Consider the following 21,369-nt stretch of genomic DNA (forward strand, 5'->3'; position numbering starts at 1 on the left):
TGAGCCAGTACTCGTTCCTGGCAGATCTTAGCCTGGCACTCCTCAGCACTGCTGGGAATGACCCTCCCCCTCCCCACCCATGGGTGCTAGGCACGGTGTCCAGGCTCTGCTGAGCCAGGTGACAGCTGCCCTTCGTCCAGCACAGCCTGGAAAAGATCAGTCCTCTTTCTAGTAACTCTCCTGCCTTCCTGTTCAGTGCTCAACCCAGAGTGAGAGCTGCTCCTGCCCTTGTTCTTCATTAGCACCATTCATCCTTCGGGGCACAGAATCCAGTGATGGGAACATCTCCAGGGTCACCCTCAGCCTCTTCAGCTCATGAGGCAGCCCTGGGTGCTGGGGTGGGGAGATCCTTTGCTCTAGGGTGCTAGAAGGCTCTAAGGGTGCATTTGGGACCTGCTGTAATGTTACATGTTCATTATTTACTATGACCAGAAAGGAACTTCACATCCTGCCCTGGGTAACAGACCTGTGGTGCTTCCTGCTGGGTGATGTACGGGTGATGGAGCAGGAGGAACAGCAGAGCCACTGTGAAACAGGAGCAACCCACCAGGGAAAGAAAGAAAGAGCTAGAAAAAATTACTACCAGGAGGAAATGACTGCTGAGGATTTCTCTCTGGCTGGTCCCAGAGCAGATCATCCTGGGGAATAAGCTGCTGGAATGAGAAAACAAGCGGGGAGAGAAGTGTGACTGTGTGAAGCATGTTTGCATCTGGGTGTTGAGAGTGCTGCTTGTGAGCAGAACTCTGTCATCAGGGGGGGGTTCCATGAGAAATGGTGTCTTTCCTACCTGGCTGCTGTGGAGCACAGCTCAGCTCTGAGTGTGGATGGTGAGGGGAGACTGACTTGCAGGTGTGCTGCCTGTGTGTGCTGTCCCCATCTCCCTGCTCAAGGGCCAGAAGCATCCAGCTTGGGAAAAGGCAGCTCTGCTGTGGGGGGTGCTGCACCTTTGCTGTGTGAGCAGGGAAGTGAGTGATGAGACAGCAAAGCTGGAAACATCCTCTGGGTGTGGGGGCCCCTTGCAGGAATTTACGGCGCTCGTCCGGTACCTCCGGCATCGCTGCCGCTCTGTCTCACTGGAAACCCGGAGTGTGTCTATCGACTCCCGGCTCTCTGGTCTGGGCGTTATAAGTCTCTGCCCTTTGGAGGGCGCTGCCCTGCAGTTAGAACCTGATTTTGCTGATTCCCAGAGCTGTTCTGCAGCATCGATCTGTTGCTTGACAAACCTGACTGAGAGGTGGAGCTAGAATTTCATCCGGATGCACCCCAGCTCCCTGAATTCCTGTTCTGGAAGGAAGGTTGGCTGGGCAGAAGAACACTGGCTAAATACATGTAAAATCCTCAGGAATCCCAGAGGCTGAGCTCTTGGATAAAAGCCAGCTACAAATGTTTCCTTCATGAACAGGATGCAGCCTGCACCTACATTTTGCCTCTGGAAGGCATAAACACTTCCCTAAGGTGGTACCCGGCTCTCTGGAGGATGATGCAGTGTGAAAGGGCTCCTCCACTTCAGGGTGACTCCTGTCCTTGCTGTGGCCTTTGCCAGGCTGCCCATGTCCTGGCTGGGACAGGGTGCTGCTCTCACTGCCTTGCACTCAGCAGGTGCTGACACGCTGGCTTTCCTAGCAAGCAGCCTGGAGGTGCTGCTGCTCCAGGCAGAGAGGAAGGTTGGGGAAACCTAATTAGAACCAGGGATCTTGGCTGAGCAGCCAGTGAGCTGTCAGCATGGGGGATGCTCCCTGCAAGCTCAGGGAGCTGCTCCCCTGACACCACGTGCAGCCAGAGGTTTGGTATCTCATTGCAATCCCTCAGGCCTGGTTGTGTGACCAGTTGTGAGGATGCTGAGGGAGTGAAGTGTTTGTTTCTTGAACACCCCCAAGATTCAGCAGTGAACATTCATCCCTGGACTCTCTGGATCAGCTCCCCAAACCTGTGAGCTGGTGCCACAAGGAGATGGGCCAAGCGAGCTCAGAAGGGGGGTGCTGAATGAAGGTGCACTGGCCAAAGACATAGACTGATTTATTAATTATAGTATTTTTACACTCATAAATAGTAAAGGCAGCTTATACCAGCAGAAGGGTTCCCATTCACAGAGTCACAGAGCTGTAGGGGTTGGAAGGGACCTCCAGAGCTCATGGGGTCCAACCCCCTGCCAAAGCAGCTCCCCAGGACAGGTCACACAGGTCGGTGTCCAGACGGGGCTGGAATCTCTCCAGAGAAGGAGACTCCACACCCCCTGGGCAGCCTGTCCCAGGGCTCCCTCACCCTCACTGGGGAAAAGTTCTTCCCCATGTTGCTGTGGAACTCCCTGTGCTCCATCTTGCAGCCATTGCCCCTTGTCCTGTCCCCACAGACACTGGGAAGAGGCTGCCCATTTCCCAGCTATTTCACCCTCACTTCTGGAAGAGCACAAGGAGTGTGTGTGCCAGGTTGGGAGCAGGGTGAGGCCAGAGGGCCTGGAGTCATCAGGACACACACAGGCAGTGGCAGAGCAGGCTGCTCTGAGTGTCTGGCCTCTCCTCAGGCAGGGAGAGCTGCGTGGCCCTCACGCCCAGGGACAAGGCTGGGGGGTTGGCATTAGCCATGCAGGGGTGGGTCATGGGGAGCAGAACACCAGGCTTTGGATTAACATCCTGAATTTCCTCTATCCACAGCGGCAGCGCTGGAGCTGCTCTGTATTCAGCAGCCAGAACATCAGCCTGAAGCAGTAAGCCACAGGGTTTTTTTCTGTCTGGGTACACTGTGCAGCTCACTGTGCAGCTTGTCTGACTGGGCACGTGGTTGGAGCTGCTAATTAAAAAGCAAGGCACCTCTTAACGAGGATGTGGCACCCCTTGTAAATGCTCACTGTAGTGGAAAACCAGGCAAAGCCCTGTTAGGTTGGATGTGCTGCATTGGGCTGCAGAGAGCTGCCTTTTCCAACACATCAGCCTTTCCCTCAAACATGCAGATATCTGGGGGTGGGGGGGGCGGGGGTGTAAGTCTAAATTCAGATATTAAGAAGCAGGTATGGTTTAGGTTACTTTGCAAAGCATTTTCTTTATGCACTTCCACCAGGTTCTTCTCTTGCCTCAGAGGATTTTCTAGCTGAGCCTGGGGTGGGCACACTCCAGAGCCTGCCAAAGCCTCTCCTACAACCCTGAAGGTATTTGTTAAAGGTGGTTAGTCTGGAAGAGCCACAACACTACAAAGAGCTGGTGCCTTGGGCCTCATTGCCCTCTGCAGTCCCTTAACCTGCAGGTGACATTGGCTTTGACATGTGCCCTGAGCAGCGCGATCAGGCCGCTGTCGGTCATTGTACACGGTGCCACATACCCTGGCTGCCCTGCTCAGAGTGCCCAGGCACCACACAGCCCAGTGTGGGGCCTGATGAGGCCAGGGAGGTGACAGGGCAGGAACATGCATGTAGGAGACAATGAGTATTCCCCCTTCCCATAAAGCGATTCCCAGGGCAGGGATGGGAGCTGTGCCCGCCGGGTCGCAGCCATCCCGAGAAGAAGGCAAGACTGGCCTCAGAGCGGTGAGTCCACGTGGGTTGGAGGGGTGGGTTCTACAGAGGCTCAGCACAGGTACTGGAGGAACAGGGGCAGCAGCAGCACTGTAGCATCCTCATATCCAAAAAGTAAAAGCCCAGCAGCACGGCCTCTCCTCCCTCACCAGAGGGACTGGGGACAGGCTGATTTGAGCCAGGCAGCAATTACCTGACACTCTGCTGCAGCTCCACGGCTGCTGAGAGCGAGTCTTGTCCTGACAAACACAAGGGTCTTACCTCAAGCACACAAGAGCCCATCAACCATCAGCTGATCATCCCTGGGAGTACCCAAACTCTTCCTGACCAAAGCAGGTACCCACTGCTCAGTGCTGCCCTGGGGAAAGGCTTGGACTGATCGAATGCTACCCAGGCACCCCGTACAGACACAAGCAAGGGCGTGCTCCCAGCACTGCTAGTATGTGTAGCCTTTGCTGTAAAGCTGAGGGAGGCCCCCGAGCTCTGGCAGGTAAGTGGTGTTCTCATCCAGGTGAGAAAGAGGCACCGTGTCCTCCTCGCTGAGCTGCCGGTCCAACTCCGCCTTCAGCGTTGGCCGCTGGTTGTCGGGGAAAGCCAGAGAGAACAGGGCCTCAGGCTCACACACGAACTTGTACACGTAGCGCTCTCCAGCCACCTGTGAGGAAGACAGGGGATGAAGGCTGCAGGCAGCTCCAGCACTGCTCCTCGCTGGTGAAAACACGTGGCTGCTCCAGCCCACCCGCCCCGGGACGTGGCAGCACCGTGACCATCTCATGCCATCCTGCTTCTCCACTGCTCAGGTCTCCCCTGGAACAGCTCCTGGGACATGGGGTGCTGCCAGCTGACACTTTGTCCAGGGAGCAAAATACACCCACAGTTCCCCTCTCCAGTGCTCTGCATCTGGAAGAGACCATCCCTCCTGCACAGGACATACCCCCTTTCCCTCACCAACAGGATACACATCCCTGCAGCTGCATAAATCCCAGCTCTCTCAGCTGGAGATACACAGAAACAAGCATGGAATCTAGGCTCCCCCATGCTTTGTTTCCCATATTTTGACTGGATTCAGCTCCATTAAACCTTCCTCCTTTAAATGCTGCAAAGAGAAGAACTTCAGGGGAAGGAAAGCTCAGGCTGGCTCCAGTGCGTTCCGTACCAGTTAAGACTTCCCTTCTCTAGAGAAGCATCCCTAAAGGCATCCAAAGCTCCACCTGCTTTGCAAACTGACCTTCTGCATGATGCCTTTCTCGTAGTAGTAGCGAAGTGAGCGGCTCAGCTTGTCATAGTTCATGGCTGGACGATTCTTTTGGATACCCCACAGCCTGGCTACCTGCAGAATGAAGCATCGCAGCACGTGAACATCTGTGAAGCCAACCCAAGGGAGAAGAGCATCATCCAGCTGATTCTCCTTTGAGAAACAGTTACCACAACTCAGGGAATTTTATTGGTCTTTTTAATAACAGGCTCAAATTTAGCAGCTTTTCCACAGGAAGAGTGGAACTCAACTCAAAGTATGTCACAGAGAAGCATTCTCCTTGCCACTACAGAGCTTGTTTGCTCTGTCACTGCTTCTCAATCCCCAGTACTCTGAAAGCTTGAGGATGCTGAAGGACTGATTCATTCCCTGCTAGGCTTTACCTTCACCATAAGACACCATGGAGTCACCATCCCTGGAGGGGTTTAAAAGGCATGTGGATGTTGTGCTGAAGGACACGATCTAGAGGTGGGCTGGGCAGGGTCAGGCTGTGGTTGGGACTGGATGATCTAAAGGGTCTTTTCCAACCCAGGTGATTCTATGATTCAGGGATCACAGGTTTACCAGGAGCCCAAATACAAGGGAACACCTCCACTGGATAGACCCACGTGCCTTTCTTCCTCCTCCTACATGATCTTCTGCTTTCTCCATCAGACTCCAAAGCCTGTTGGAAGCAAGTATCAGCCCACAGAGCCGACTCTGCTCTCCAAGTGCCCATGAAGGTTGATAGATGGCAACAACAGCACTAAATGCAGCTCTAATTGGAGCAACATATGATGAGATGTTCCAGACACATCGCCCAGATATTGTCAGGTATCAGTGGGGTTTTGAGAACATCAGCACCACAGAACTGTAGGGGTTGGAAGGGACCTCAAGAGATCATCAGGTCCAACCCCCATTCCAAATTCCACCTCAGTTGACATTGTTTTGATATCAGATTATCGACATTATTGGACAGGACAGAGTTTCTTCTGGATTTTTATGAAACCTGTGATCAGCACAGGTCAAAACTCCAAACCTCCATGTCCATGGAGCATGCTAGGCCAGCACCAGTCACTGGGAGCTGAAGGCTGAAGGGTCATGGGGAGAGGAGGCAGCGAGTCAGTTCCTGCATCTCTGAGACTCTAAACTCAGGAGCTGCCTTTCTTACATGCCATATTCCTGTCATCTGAGGGGTTTGACCTCCTCTAAAAACTTGGCTTGTTGCAAGAACCACTGGTAGGCAGGAGCCTTGGCAAGGCAGAGGGAAAGCAGCTTGGGAATTTGCAGCCTCAGGAACAGTGGCTGCTCCCCCCTGAGCCTGGAAAAAGAAGTTAAAAGGTTTCACCTCTTCTGGCTCAATGAGCTTGAACTCCATCCCTCTGCCAGTCCAGGCAATGAAATGGGAATTAGTTGGATCATCCAATAAAGCCACAAGAAATTGCCAGAGCTGGAGAGATCCCCGTCTCTGGTAGGGAGGTCCTTCGCGGTATCCTCCAGCTTCCTGCTTGATGTCCCCTGCTGAGAAGAACAAACAAGGTGTTTCTCAGGGCAACGGTGCAGAAACAATTACCCAACTAAGCTCATTTCACAGAAGCTGACCCAGAGCACTGGGTCAGAGCAGCCAGTTCACCAGCAGCTCTCCCAGGAGGAGCTCTGATGAACCTCACAATTAAGCTACATGTGCTAGAAGGGCTGTTTGCTGCTGGAGAAGCTCCAGAGATGGGACTACCAAAAAGCCAGGTGTGAACCACAGCTTAGACACCTGCAAGAACAGTGGAACAGACTATGCAGGCAGCAGTCAGGCAACTGGCAAAGGTGCTGGGGAACCCTGTCTTACACCCAAACTGGGAGCTGTTCTTTCTCCAACCTTCAAATTTTTCTGGAACGACACAGACATCATCAGCAAAGGGCCTCAGCTGCTTGTCATAGCTGCAGCCTGGAAGAGAAAGCAACATACACAGACATGGGCAGAGGCAGGGCAGGACTAGAGGCTGCAGGGAAAAGATGCCAGCCACTGAGCTGCTTACCTAATGTGTCTTCTGTGCTTGTGTGGCTTGGATAACTCTCAGCATTTATGTAGATGGAAGGACATCCAGGAACATCTGCAGGACAGTCAACAACATCATTTCATTAAAACAGCACAGGAGGCCAGCCTCTCCTCAGGGTCTGTGGGGACAGGACAAGGGGCAATGGCTGCAAGTTGGAGCACAGGGAGTTCCACACCAACCTGGGGAAGAACTTTTCCCCAGTGAGGGTGAGGGAGCCCTGGGACAGGCTGCCCAGGGGGTGTGGAGTCTCCTTCTCTGGAGAGATTCCAGCCCCGTCTGGACACCGCCCTGTGTGACCTGTCCTGGGGAGCTGCTTTGGCAGGGGGTTGGACCCCATGAGCTCTGGAGGTCCCTCCCAACCCCTGTGAGTCTGTGACTCTGAATTCTCACTAATGATTGAGAGATCAACAGCTGCCTGAGCTTGAAAACCAGCAGAGAGTCTTTTCAGGCTCACAGCTTATGTTGCTCCTGGGGCACTGCAACTTCTCTCTCCTGTATTTTGTGTTCTTTGAATCCCACATTTTCTGAACCAAACCTGGTTTCCACCCACAATTGAACCTGAAGCTGTAGGCAGGAGCTTTAGAATGAACCTGAAGCTGTAACCAGGAGCTTTAGAAAGACTTGCCTTAGGTTTCCTTCATACTCCTGCGTACAACCATTGCTTTCAGCAGCCGTTTTGCTGATGCTAAGGGCAGGAGGGTACCCTGAGCTCACACACTGTGTGTTATTACACTCATAAACTACTCTCACCAAAAGCATTCTTAGGGGTTTGTGTGTTTTCTGGACAGAAGGAGCCACAGAGAGCCCAACATCAGCGTAGCCACAGCAGGGGGGGTTGTACCCTCATAGGAGCTTTTTAATCTATGTGTTTATTTCTGCTAAAGGAAACAATTCCAAATGGCCATTAAAATACCAAGAAAGCAGCAGTAAGGTTCCCTCTGGCAGAGGGTATCATGAGGGCAGGTCAGCAGGTCTTTGGACAGGTCTGCTGAAAAAAGGAAGAGTTGTTCCTTGTGGAAAAATAAGAGGATTACCTGATTGAGCTGGTGTCTCAAGAGCTTTGTGGAATGATAAACTCTGGAGTTTCTGCTCTAGATGCCTGTTTTTGTGGAGGCAGCAGGTGGAGGCTGATGCTGGGAGACACAGAGCAGCAGGCTTCGACATAGCTGAGTCTACCCAGACCCTGTTCTGCACTAATGACTGTCCATGGAACCCACCATTGCTGGTCACACAAGTCCCTTTAGACTGGTTTAGTTCCAGACTTTCATAGAATCACAGAACCACAGGGGTTGGAAGGGACCTCCAGAGCTCATGGGGTCCAACCCCCTGCCAAAGCAGCTCCCTAGGACAGGTCACACAGGTCGGTGTCCAGATGGGGCTGGAATCTCTCCAGAGAAGGAGACTCCACACCCCCTGGGCAGCCTGTCCCAGGGCTCCCTCACCCTCACTGGGGAAAAGTTCTTCCCCAGGTTGCTGTGGAACTTCCAACTTGCAGCCATTGCCCCTTGTCCTGTCCCCACAGACACTGAAAAGGGGCTGCCCATTTCCCCCTGCATCCCACCCTTCAGCTATTGATAAACATTCATAAGGTCCCCCCTTAGTCTTCTTCTCTCCAGGCTGAACAGCCCCAGCTCCCTCAGCCTTTCCTCACAGGGGAGATGCTCCAGGCCCTTCAGCATCTCTGTCCCTCCTCTGGACTCTCTCCAGGAGATCCCTGTCTGTTTGATCCCAGGGAGCCCAGAACTGGACACAACACTCCAGGTGGGGCCTGAGCAGGGCAGAGCAGAGGGGGAGGATCCCCTCCTGTGACCTACACACCCGGAGCCGCTTGGCCCCACTGGCACTGGAAGCCCCCTCCTGCTGCAAGGATCTGAGACACTTTTTCCATACAGGCTCCAAGATATCTGATTCCTTCCTTTCTGCTGCTGTTTACAGGATGTTTTTGGCACAGTTTCTTCAAAGCTGACCTCACTCCTCTCCCTTTCCACAACCTGGCACTTCACAGATCCCCCTGGAGACAACAGATCCCCTGGGAAGCTGGGAACAGCCTTTTCTCCACCTCTGATGGTGTGAGTGTGCCAAGTGTGACTTCTGAGAGTCTCCCCAGGGCTACTTATTCTCCTGGGGTGGAGGGAAATCCAAACCCTGCACGATTTTAGTCTAGTTTGGATGAGCTTAACACCACCTTCTACCTCCTGTATCCTGCCAAAGCTTTCCACTCTCTACCAAAAAGCCCTTCTCAGAACATGGTGTGGAGAGTAACATTCCCTTGGCTGCAATAAACAGGCAGGACTCCTTGAGATCCCTTCTACACCACCAGTTTCCCAGAGCACACAGACTCCTGAAGATGAGGCAGCACTGCCCAAAACCCACCATTTCTGGGTATTTACCCAGGAGGATGCTCCATCCCCCCACTGAAGCCTGGTTTGCACAGCTAGGAAGAGCTGGTTCTGCCTACCTGAGTCATACATGTAGTCCACCTGCTCCTGTTTGATCACCACAGCTGCTGGGTACTGGTGGCTGCTGCCCGCCTGCCCAGCCTGCTCGTACCGCGGGTCGTGGTACTCCTGCTTGAAGCCCTGGTGAGGGTACTGGAGGCAGGGCTTGGACATCTGGTGCTGGTAGGTGATGGGGTCTTCCTGGGCCATGCCCTGGGAGCAGGGGAAGGTACAGCACATCTCCACAGGTGGCTGGTAGGCAGAGCTGGAAGAGGGGACAGGACGTGGGGTGGGCGCTTTATTGGCCCTCTGATCTCAGCCCTGGTGAAGGGCTGGTTGAGGGGCAGAAGCTTCCTCAGCCTCAGCCTGTCACTGGGGCTGTAGGAGCTGCGTGTGCAGCTGGACCAAGCAAGGGACCCCAGTGGAAGATGTTTCCAAGGGCAGCTACACAGCCCATCAGTTGCAGACCCTGACCAGCCGATGGTGATGGACTTCTTCACACCCTTGGTAAGAGCAGTGAGTCCCAGGGCTTTGTCTGGGGGGCCCTGTGATTGCTGAGCACCCTGATCCTGCAGCCCCCCTCCCTGAGCCCCCAAGGAGGCCAAATCTTCTTGCCTCCTTGGGGCAGTAGCTCACCTGTTTGCATCGAGGTGCCCACAGCTGGATGTGGGGTGAGGTGGCCCCGCAGGGGTCAGGAAGCTCCTGTCCTGCCCTGGGAACTGTTGGAGCGGTGGCTGTATTGGGGTTCCTGGGTCGGGGGACTTGATTCCAACTTGTCTGGGTTGATCATAGGCACTGGGACAGTCAGAGAGATATCAGGGTGTTACACTTATCTGAGGAGGACTTGCACCAGCACCTGGGGAGGACGTGTCACAGGCAGACACACTGTCCCTCTGTGCAGCCACACAGGCCAGAAAGCTCCCAGCACACACGGTTTCCTTTCTGGTTATTGGTTGCCCCCCACCCCCAACAGGAATAGCCCTTCAAGCAGAAACCTGGGAGGGGTCTGTAGTGAAGCAGCTGTTCTGTAACTCAGGAGAATAGCTGGGACTAGGCTGGATGTGAGGGGTTCTGTACTGGGAGGGGGGTTGGGCACTGAACAGGCTCCCCAGGGAAGGGGTCACAGCCCTGAGTTGGGCTGAGGGCAAGAAGCATCTGGATGATGCCCTCAGTGCCAGACCCTGACTGGGATGGGCCTGTGGGACTTGATGGGCCTCACAGGTCCCTCCCAGCTCAGGAGATTCCGTGATTCTGTGTATCTGGTCTGGGAATGGCCTTGGCCTTGGTACCTTCAGCTCACTTGTGGCTTTTGTGGGCTGCCTGTGTCGGGGGAGGATGGGTGGGAAGGCAGGGAGTGCTGTTCTAGGGACTGACTCAGAGCCCACCCTGGAGCCCCACAGGAGTTGCAGCCTCTGCCCAGCAATGGGGCTGCTCAAGCTGACATCTCAGTCACACCACACTTGCCTTCTAATTGGACAGCATCACCTGTGAAGTGTGTGCTGATGGACACAGGGTGCTGCAGAGCCATTTGCTTCATTTACTCACAGACTTGGTGTGCTACAAACAGCACCAGGAGGAGGAGAAAGAAGACACAAGCCCAGATCTGCCCTAGGCAGGTGCGGGCAGCCCGGAGCAGGACCCACCCTCTGAGCCCGCTGCCCGGAGCTGGCTCACTGCAGCCAGGCCACGCTGCCTGGTATTACCAGGTGTTAGCAGGTAACACAGCAGTGTTACAAGCACTTGGCTTGCTGGCAGCTCCTGTCCCTCCCTGGGTAAGCGGCGTTACCTGGCGTAAAGGCACTGCTCGCCACTGCGGTACTGGAACTGCTGCTTGTGGCCGCAGGACAGCGTGGGGTCTGAGGAGGGACTCTGCGGCTCCTTCTTGATCTTAGCTGGAGGGCTGTGGAAAGCTACTGCAGGAGAGACACAGGAGGACAGGTTGGTACTTATGGAGAGAGGTTTTTACCAGCCAGTTAAAAACCAGTGGAGGTGCCACCACCTTGGCCTTGCTCAGCGCACAGCTGCTCCCTGCACTGAGCTCTGCCCTTGATTTCATGAGGTTTTTACACACATCAGCCCCCTAAAAGGACAACTCTAAGGCACTGTTAGCGTTCTCTGTGATAATCTGGAGTGCTTCAGAAGGGATTCAGGGTGGGGGTTTCCTAAGCTAGGGGAATCAACTTTTTAAAAGGGTAGACAATGGCAGGACAAGGGGGATGGATTAAAGCTAAAGGAGGGAAGGTTTAAATTGGATATTAGGGGGAAGTTCTTTGCAGAGAGAGTGGTGAGGAGCTGGAACAGGCTGCCCAGAGAGGGGGTGGGTGCCCCATCCCTGGGGGTGTTCAAGGCCAGGTTGGCTGGGGCCCTGGGCAACCTTGTGTAGCTCCAGGCCTGGAGGTTGGTGTCCCTGCCTGTGGCAGGGGGTTGGAACTTTGTGATCCTTGGACTTCTTCCCAGCCCAGATTCTATGATCCTTTGGACTAGATAATCTTTCGAGGTCCCTTCCAACTCCTAATGTTCTGTGGAATCCTTTCTCCAAAGGAACTGCATCATTGTTAAAGCAGGGTATGGAGCAGCAGGCCCACTTCCCAGTCCTTGCTTTCACTATGACACAGATGTACCAAAAATGTATCAAAGAGCAGCTTGCAGCCCTCTCAGCAGCACCCCTCCTTCGAAGCATCTCATTTCATTGACTGTATCAGGTTTATTCTTTAGCAGTCAGGAGAAAGGCCAGGCCCTCAGGCTGGGTAACGCTGGCACCCAGCAGCTCCCCACAGGATTCACAGCCATGGGTTTCCCTCTCTTGAATCTCTTTCATGCCAACAGTGCAGCATCCCTGGGACCTTGTAACCACCCTGCTCATCTGAGGTGATGGTGCAGGAAGAAATTGAAGTGCTTCCTTTATGTTTCCAGGGCTCGGCCTGTGGTCACGGCCCGGCCTGTGGTCACGGCCCAGTGCAGATGAGGAGGGATCTTTCTGGGCTGGTTAGTGTTGTACAAATAACAACTGTGGGCTGTGGTTTGTGGCACTGGGAAGCAGAATGTGGGTGTTGTTACTTCTTACACATAATTAAATCCAGCAGCAAGCAGAACTTCCTTCACTAGTTCCTCAGGGAAGCGAATCCTGGTTGAAGGACGTGGTGAGCTTCTTCCATCTTTGCCACTGGGCTCTGCTGCTGCTGTTTGGATGTCACTGACACTCAGGAAGGAATGAAGAGTGACTCCAGGAAGGTACATCAGCTTGGGCTTGTTTGCCAGGTAAGGGAAAGATCTGCTCTCTGAATGTGAGCTGAGCTTTGACAAGACTAGCTCCAGTCCTTCTCCAACCTACTCCTACCCCCTCAAGCTGCCACAGTGCTGCTTGCAAAGCCTGGGACACTCAGCACTGTGATTACAGTTTTAAGGATGGATAGTGACATTGGGACTTGTTAGTAGCTCCTGTGTTTGCTGGGCTTGTTTCAGGACTGACCTGAGCTGTGTGTGCACCAGCCACCCTCCAGCCAGTTGTGCCCCACTAATTATCCCTTCAGAGGGGCTGCGTTGAGCAGCTGTCAAAAAGGGCTGGAGAAAGGGCTGCTGATGTCTCTCTCAGCACAGGATAGTAAGGCCACTTCCTATTGCAAACATCCCTTCCCAAATTAATTTTCCCTGCAAGAGAGGGGGGAAAAAACCCCAAATCTGTCTCCTCTCACCTGCCTTTGGGTTCAGCCCACAACAGAAAAGCCCTTCTTTACATGACACCAGCACCCAACGGGATCCAAACTGCTTGATGGTATCAATAGAAATAAAACTGCAGGGTACCAGAGCATCCCAGTGTTCCCAGCTTCTGCTCCTTCTCAGGGACAGCTGGCTCCCACAGCCAGTCCTGGGACTGCTGTCAGTCGCAGGAGAGGGCTTGTTCACTCACTGACAGCAGGTATTAGTCTCTGCTGGGCTCTCTCCAGGATATCCCTGGCTTTTCTATACCAGGAAGCCCAGAACTGGACACAACACTCCAGGTGGGGCCTGACCAGGGCAGAGCAGAGGGGGAGGATCCCCTCCTGTCACCTGCTGCCCACACTCCTCCTGATGCCCCCAGGATCCCATTGTCTCTCTCAGCCCCCAGGGCACACTGCTGGCTCATGGCCACCCTGTCACCCACCAGGACCCCCAGGTCCTTCTCCACAGAGCTCCTTTCCAGCAGGTCACCCCCAGCCTGTCCTGATTCCAGTGGTTATCCCTTCCCAGGTGCCAGACTCTCCACTTGCTTTTATTAAACCTCATCTGGTTTCTCCCTGCCCAGCTCTCCAGCCTGTCCAGGGCTGGACAGAGGAGACAAGATGTATGACTCAGAGAGCAAGCCCAGCAGTGCTGCCAGGGGAAGGAGGGATGCAAGAACACACAGTACAAGTGCTTCATTTTAGTTTGAAGGGGAAAACTGCCCTGGCAGAGAGAGGTATCAGCACAGGAAGGGCACCAATGTCAACAGCACCAGCTTTAAGTGGTCATCTCTACTCTCAGCTGCAGCGTGTGTATACTCAGGGGATGGTGAGGCATCTGTCAGAAGCCAGGCTGAGTGTTCCTGTGGTTGCTCATGTCACAGAGTGCTTCAGACTGGTCTGTGCTCACTGTGGGCCCAGCATCAGCTGCCAGATGAAACGCTGGCACACTGCTGGAGGAAAGCAGAAACAGCTACATGGGCATCATGTGGATGGTTCCTGCAGGTGCTTGTGTGCCTGTGCCACGGTCAGCTACAGCGTCAGGTGAAGTGCTTTAACTGGTTCCCAGAGCAAACCTTTGTGGCCCAGTCTGCACACCCCTGTGCACACACAGGCAATCTGTCCAGTGGACAGATCCTCAGGACATCTCTCCAGGAAGGCTGAGCCATCATATTGTGGCAGGCAGTGGGCAGGACCGACATCCCACAGAGGCCAGAAGCCCCCAGAGAGCACCCACGGGAGACACAGCACCTAAATTCAAAGTACAGGCCAATTTCCCTTGCTCTGGGAGGAGTGACAGCACAAATTCTACCTGCCATTGTCACAGCCATGCATTTTCCCAGCTGTTGAGGGTTGTCTCACATATACACCAGCCAAACCACACATCTGTTGAGACCACCCCACGTAAGGGACTCAGGTAGTTCCCACCACACACAGACACTTCTGCACTGTCCAGATGTTACCCATTCACCTGTGGGGTTTATTGTCACTCTCCCAGCAGCGTAGGAACCCAATGAGTACTTCAGCCCCTGTGTCTGAGTGCTGTGTTTGGGTATTTCCCTGGCTGAACTGCACCTGCCCTTCACCCCAGGGTGTGTGGTCACCCCCCACGCTACTTACAGTTTTCTGAATGAAAGTCAGGCACGAATTGCTCATCACTGTCTGGAACCTGAGCTGCCGCAGGGGAGGGAGGGATGGGGAGAGAGGAGAGAGAGGGAGAGAGGAGGAGAATTAGATTTGGCACTTTGTGTGGTGTAATTAACAGTAAGACAATGCAGTAAAGGTCTGAGCTTTCTGCTGGGATGCACTTTAGTGAGAAGGATCGTTTCCTTTGGGATTAACAAATCCAGCTCTTCTGCCTGGGGGTTTACCCCTTAACAGTTTCCTCCTTCCTTACCTTCAAAATAAGAACTGCAAGGGTTTTTTTTAGCTCAGGCTTGGTTAGAATTTTTGGTTTTGATGCCCCCCCCAAGATACAGCTGACCCTCCTGGCTGCCTGGGCACAATGCTGGTGCACAGGTATCCAGCTGTCAACCAAGACCCCCAAATTCCTCTCAGTACGACTGGCCTCCAGTGCCTCATCCCCCAGGCTGGGTGTGCAGCCAGGATTTAGCCTGTATTTTACCACATGGCTATTTTTCCTCCATTATGCAAAGCCTAGTTCAGATACAGCCTCACTCCACCTGCTGAGCATCCTCCACTACTGAGGGCAACAAACATGGTAAATTCAGGTCTGATGGAGAATGAAGCCTTTGAGTGTGCTCTGGGAGAAACTGTGGGGAGAACCTTAACCACAGCACATCTTGTGTTGGAATATCTTCTTCTAACAGTTACTTTTCCATCCCTCTCCCTGCAGGGTAGGGAGAGCTTTGCAGCAGAGTGTTATTCATGATGTCTCATAAAGTTGCCAGAAGAAATGCTGCTGGTGGTGCACAGTGGATAAACTTAGTTTTGTTATTGGTGCATGGACAAAAGATTGTACTCACAGAATCCCTACGTTGGAAAAGACCTTTGAGATCATTGAGTCCAACTGTTCCTGTCCTCTACTAACCCATATCCCTGAGCACCTCGACTACCTGTCTGTTAAACACACCCAGGGAAGGTGACTCAGCCCCTCCCTCAGCAGCCTGTTCCACAGCCCCACAACTCTTCCAGGGAAGAACTTTTCCCTCCCATCTGCTCTGACCTTGCCCTGGGGCAGCTTGAGCCCATTGCCCCTTGTCCCATCTCCTGTCCCCTGGCTGAAGAGACCATCCCCCACCTCTCTGCACCCTCCTGGCAGGGCAGTGGAGGTGGGGAGAAGGTCTCCCCTCAGCCTCCTCTTCTCCAGGCTGAACACCCCCAGCTCCCTCAGCTGCTCCTCAGAGGATTTGCCCTCCAGCCCCTTCCCCAGCCTGGTTGCCCTTCTCTGCACTCGCTCCAGGACCTCAATGTCCTTCTGATGCTGAGGAGCCCAGAACTGGACCCAGCACTCGAGGTGTGAACAGAGCTCCCCCAGCTCTACAGCCAAAGCAATGTAGTAAAGGGACATGAGGACCAGAAGCCCACTAATCTGACACTTGAAGCTAAACTAAACAAGACATGCCAAAAATAAACCTCAGGGAGTAACACTGCATTCAGTAGCTGTGGGTTACAAGGGAACAAACCATGCTCTTCCCACTGCAATCACTGCTCCTTAAAATAAACTCTATGAGAACAAACTGGAACTAGGAGCTATAAAAGGTGGCGGGGGAAAAGCCCCAACCCTACAGAATTCAGCTCCAGAAAGCAACATTGTAATAGAAGGAGTAACAGGAGTCACGTTCCACGAGCAGAATTTGATTTCACAGCCTTGAGGCTGCTACTGCTTGTCACATCCTGACTCTGGCTGAAGGAATTACACACCAAAAGCAGCTGAGTGAAGATGAAGATGTGAGATGAAGGGCAGGGCAGGAGTGAGAGCATGCAGCCTTGTCACTGGACTGCAATCCCTGTGGACAGACACAGCCCTGTACTGGAAGGAGAAAGTGCCCAAGCCCAGGCACACTGCATCTCCCACACTGCTGGCAGGATCTGGAGCAGCGTTAACTAAAGCCTGGAGAAGAGAAGGCTGTGGGGGGACCTCACTGCAGCCTTCCAGACCCTGAAGGGAGCAGAGGAACAGGAGGGGAATCAGCTTGTTAAAGGGCAGAGACTGGCAGGACAAGGGGGATGGAGTGAGGCTGGAGGAGGGAAGGGTTAGAGGAGATATTAGGGGGAAGTTCTTTGCAGAGAGAGTGGTGAGGGGCTGGAACAGGCTGCCCAGAGAGGGGGTGGGTGCCCCATCCCTGGGGGTGTTCAAGGCCAGGTTGGCTGGGGCCCTGGGCAACCTTGTGTAGCTCCAGGCCTGGAGGTTGGTGTCCCTGCCTGTGGCAGGGGGTTGGAGCTCTGTGACCCTTGGGGTCCCTTCCAGCCCACCCCAGTCTGGGATTCTATGAAAGCTCCCTGACAAAGGATACACAAAGTAGCACATCCCTCTCCTCCTCACAAGCAGCACAGACAGCTACCTGTACAACTTCTCCCTGAGGCAGCTTTTTTGTTTCTCTGAATAACAAATCACTTTTATTATTTGGCTCAGAATTACTTCCATGCAGTTACCAACTGCCAACTCCACATCACTGCAATCTAAGGGATTCTGGTAAAAGTGGTGTAGAGGAAAATTAGACTCTTAGCAGCAAGACTGAGGATATTTCAGCCTCTGTTTGTTTTAAGAGTCAGCTATAGGCAGCAATTATTCTTTTATCCTGCAGAGGAGAAATTGGGTGTAAATGGATACTCTAAAACATATTCTAAAGAGCTAGCAAAGAGATACCCTACAAATGAAAGCACAGAGATACATATATTGACACATATACTCATATATATCACAGAATCCCTGGGTTGGAAAAGACCTTTGAGATCATGGAGTCCAACCATTCCAGTCCTGTGCTAAACCAGATCCCTGAGCACCTCATCTCCCCATCTGTTAAACACACCCAGGGAAGGTGACTCAGCCCCTCCCTGGGCAGCCTGTGCCAGCACCTGAGAACCCTTTTGGGGAAGAATTTTTTCCTAATGTCTAAAAATTACATACTTTATATATTATAAAAAGTATATATAAAAATATGTACAATATATTTTATATATTATAAAAAGTATATACTTGGTTTGAACTCGTTAACATTTTTCATAGGGCTGACTGCTGCAAGTTGCTATTTCAGTTCCTCCCTAGGTTTGTTTTTCTTTTCTTTTTCCAAAGTAACACCAAGAACTGTAAATCAAATCATAAACCAGATAAAATTTCTTAACTAAATAGGGTAGAGAGAGATTAAATAGCATATTTCCAATTCTCCCTTCCTTTCCTTTGGCTTGTTTAGGATGGTACTCTGAAGTTTTCAGTTGCCCAAATACTAACACACAGACATGCAGAAGACATTAATGAAAAGAGATAAATAAATATCACCACTGAGGAAAAGAATTTGAAGTGCTGGTGAGCCACAGTTTGCTTTAGAGGGCAACTTTTCTGGATAAAAGTCTGGCAATGGGAGTCACCATGGAAGAAAGAATTTCCCTGTCTATGCAGTCTGAAATTGTAAGCTGGAATACAGCCACTGAGCTGCCCAAAGCTCACTCAGGCTCCAGCTCGATGATATGACTGACAGAACAAGGAGATCTGGCTAAAAACATGCAGCAGGGGTTGTGTTATCATTTGCTAATCACGTATAATAGATGACCTCTTCCTACGCCGCGCTAGGAGACCGTGTGTGTGACCTTCAGCGCTCTGCTGCTGACAAACTTATCCTCAGAGGTTTTATGCAAATTCTTTAGATTAGTGAGCTAAAAATAATACCAAACTTCAGAAAGTCTCTGCCTGAAATTCTACCTGAAATCAGTTCTGAGGCTGAGCTGTCTTACCAGCAGCTCAAGGGCTGTGAGGATTTACAAGGAAAAGGTTTCCAGCCTGTGTTGGTGCTCAGCAGATCTAGGAGATGACCAGCAATTAATACCTAATCTATGATGAGATGACCAGCAATTAATACCTAATCTATGATGAAATGACCAGCAATTAATACCTAATCTATGAGATGACCAGCAATTAATACCTAATCTAGATGAGATGACCAGCAATTAATACCTAATCTATGATGAGATGGTGGACAATTAATACCTAATCTATGAGATGACTAGCAATTAATACCTAATCTATGAGATGACCAGCAATTAATACCTGATCTATGATGAGATGACCAGCAATTAATACCTTATTTACATTAGAGCAGAGAACAAATAGGTGTTTCAATCCTGGAACAGCCTCCAGGTAAATTCTCCTGCATCCTACAGTCCTCACACTCCTGAACACTGACCGATCAACATCATTTCATTTCAACATGAATATAAATAACTTGATATATTTTTTTTTTTTGCCTTTAATAATCTCACTGAGTTGGCAAATCCCATTTTGGAGGCTTAAAAAAACCCCTGACTGATGGGATCACCCTTCACCTGCGGTAAAATTCAGGAGAATAACCCTGCCCAAAACACCATGTGTGTTTTTATATTACTATAGGTGCTTAAGAAATATTTAACAGCATCACCGTAAGTACTCTTACATTCATCAGACGACAGTACTTGAGGAGATGTTTTTAATTCTGTGGAAAATTGGCCTGGGGAGTTTGTAAAACTAGAATTAGAGACGATTCACCGCGCTGCTTAAAACTCCTTTCACTGGGAGGTGACGGCACTCCCTGGGGGTTAAAGTTTTCTCTTCCTTAAAGCCAAACCGATTTAGACACCGAAGTGACCGGTGTGTAAATCCCAGGGAGGTCCCTCCAAAGAGTTAGCTTTGAAAAGGTAAAAAAACCCCAAAGAAGTTACGAGAAGCACTTTGTTCCCCAAATTAAACTAAGAGTTTGTCGTTCCTTAAAGAAAAATACCAGTGTACCGGCAACCAAGGAAGATAAGCGATAAATTAGCATAAAATCGGACCAGTTGCAAGCAGCCCGAAACTAAACTGTTCCCAGGAAAGCGGGCCAAGCGCCAAGTGCCATCCATAAGCAAACACCCAGCACAATAGCGGGATTCATGCGCCTTCGTGTACACAAGGCAGAGGTTGGCAAGCCTGGGAAGCACACTCCGGAGCCAGGGAACAAAGCGAGGGAGCAGCCCAGGCATCGGGAGGGAAACAACCCAAAGGCGAATAAAATCGGAAAGGAGCGAGGGGAAGGAGCCTACCTTCTGTCAGCCAAGTCTCCTGGAACTGGCTCAAGTCCTGGAAGAGCTCTGCGGGGAAAGAGAGAGGTTCTCTCAGCGGAGCGCCGGGCAGGGACAGCGGGATGCTCCAGAGACCCAACGAGGAGGCGGAGGCACGCGGGGGGGAGGGGGGGAGGACCAGGTCCTCCCCAGAAGCTCTCCCCATCCCTCTCCACTTCCCAGCTCTCCCTCCTCCTTACCTTCCGAATCCTGCGGCGGCGGCAAGCCCGGGTCCCCAGGTCTCTTCCTAACACCCATCAGAGCTCCGCCACCGGCAGCCGCCTGGCCCGGAGGCTGCTGCGGAAGCGGCAGATCAGCGCGGCGTCCCCGACCGAAGCGGGGCCCGGCTCGGAGCCCCCCAGCCCGGCGGGGCCGCCACTCACCTGCGGGAAAGTGAAGGGCACCCGCTGGTCCAGGTACCCCTTCATCCTGCCGGGCGGGGCTGCGGGCCCTGGGCGGGCACCCGGGGAAGGCACGGGGGAGGCTCCCGCAGGAACGGAGCCGCCGCCACCTGCGGAGGGCAGCGGACACGGCGGGACGGGACGGGACGGGACAGCCCGCCGCCTCCTCCCCGGTGCTCCCGCCGTCCGCGAGAGGCGGCGATCGCGCCCCGGCCGCCGAAACTTGCGGTACGAGGCGGGACCGAGCCCGCCAGCCCCCCCGCCGGGACAAGCTCCCCCTCGGCCCTCAGGGATGCCCCCGGGACATCGCTGCCCCGGCTCGCCTGCTCCTTTGTTTCATTGAATTTGTGAATGAAGCTCCGCGTTGGGACACGCCCGCCAATCCCGGCTCTTTTTCGCCCTCGCCCATTGGGAAGAGGGAGGAGCTTGAATCCCCCAGGACCAATCAGATCGCAGCGCTCTGGTTTCATTCACGGACCGAGCTCCATTCATAAAAAAAACCCAAGAGAAAGAACAAACCCCAACCGACGCCAACCCCTCCCGAAGTTCATTCATAAAAAAGACTGCGGAGGCGCCCCGGCTATGCCAAGCGTGCCCGGCAGCAGCGTGCGCAGCCTGCGCTGCCAGCCCCCCACCCCGCACACGAGTGGGGCTCCTCCTTCTCAGGCACACTGCGAGGCGTTTAAACCTTAAGTCTTCAGGGATGGTCGGTTCTGTTCTGGGAAGTTGGGGGTTTGGTTTTAAGTTTCAAGAAGAGTTGGGAAAAAATAAAATAAAATAAAATAATAGAACAAAAATTAAAAACTAATAAAATAAAATAAAAATAAATGAAAATAAAATTAAATTTAAAAATAAAATAAAATAATTGAATAAAAACTAAAAAGGAATAAAATAAAATAAAATAAATGAAAATAAAATAAAATAAAATAGAAAAAGATAATAAAAATAAAAATTACATAACAGAACAATAGAATAAAATTAAAATAAAATAAAATAAAATGAAATAAAAAGAAAGTAAAATAAAATAGAAAATTAAAAATTAAAATTTAAATAAAATAAAACAATATAATAAAAATAAAAAGACATTAAATTAAATTAAATTAAATTAAATTAAATTTTAAAAATAAAATAAATCTCACTTGTGCATATGGAGCTCAAATAATCAAAGCCCTGGCTACCAAAATCAGCCTTACTCCTATAAATGTTAAGGGACAAGAGGAAAAGAAGGAAAGGGGAAATGTTATCCCTAAGGCTAAATGGAAACTGTGTATTTTGGATGTGTTTTCTGTCTTGCT

General features: G+C 51.9%; 1 protein-coding gene across 1 annotated transcript; it reads right to left on the reverse strand.

Moving 5' to 3' along the window:
- Positions 1 to 3,941: 3,941 nt before the first annotated feature.
- ETV4 (ETS variant transcription factor 4) lies at positions 3,942 to 20,101 on the reverse strand (the record flags this gene model as incomplete). The annotated part of the gene is made up of 12 exons (XM_084275428.1): positions 3,942 to 4,160; positions 4,734 to 4,835; positions 6,088 to 6,260; positions 6,610 to 6,678; positions 6,770 to 6,844; positions 9,249 to 9,493; positions 9,865 to 10,023; positions 11,015 to 11,141; positions 14,547 to 14,600; positions 19,656 to 19,703; positions 19,874 to 19,970; positions 20,057 to 20,101. 12 exons carry the CDS (start codon positions 20,099 to 20,101, stop codon positions 3,942 to 3,944), a joined length of 1,413 nt encoding a protein of 470 aa, XP_084131554.1.
- Positions 20,102 to 21,369: the final 1,268 nt, after the last annotated feature.

Source organism: Gallinula chloropus, assembly GCF_964237585.1.
Source record: "Gallinula chloropus genome assembly, chromosome: 26".
NCBI classification, from domain to species: Eukaryota; Metazoa; Chordata; class Aves; order Gruiformes; family Rallidae; genus Gallinula; species Gallinula chloropus.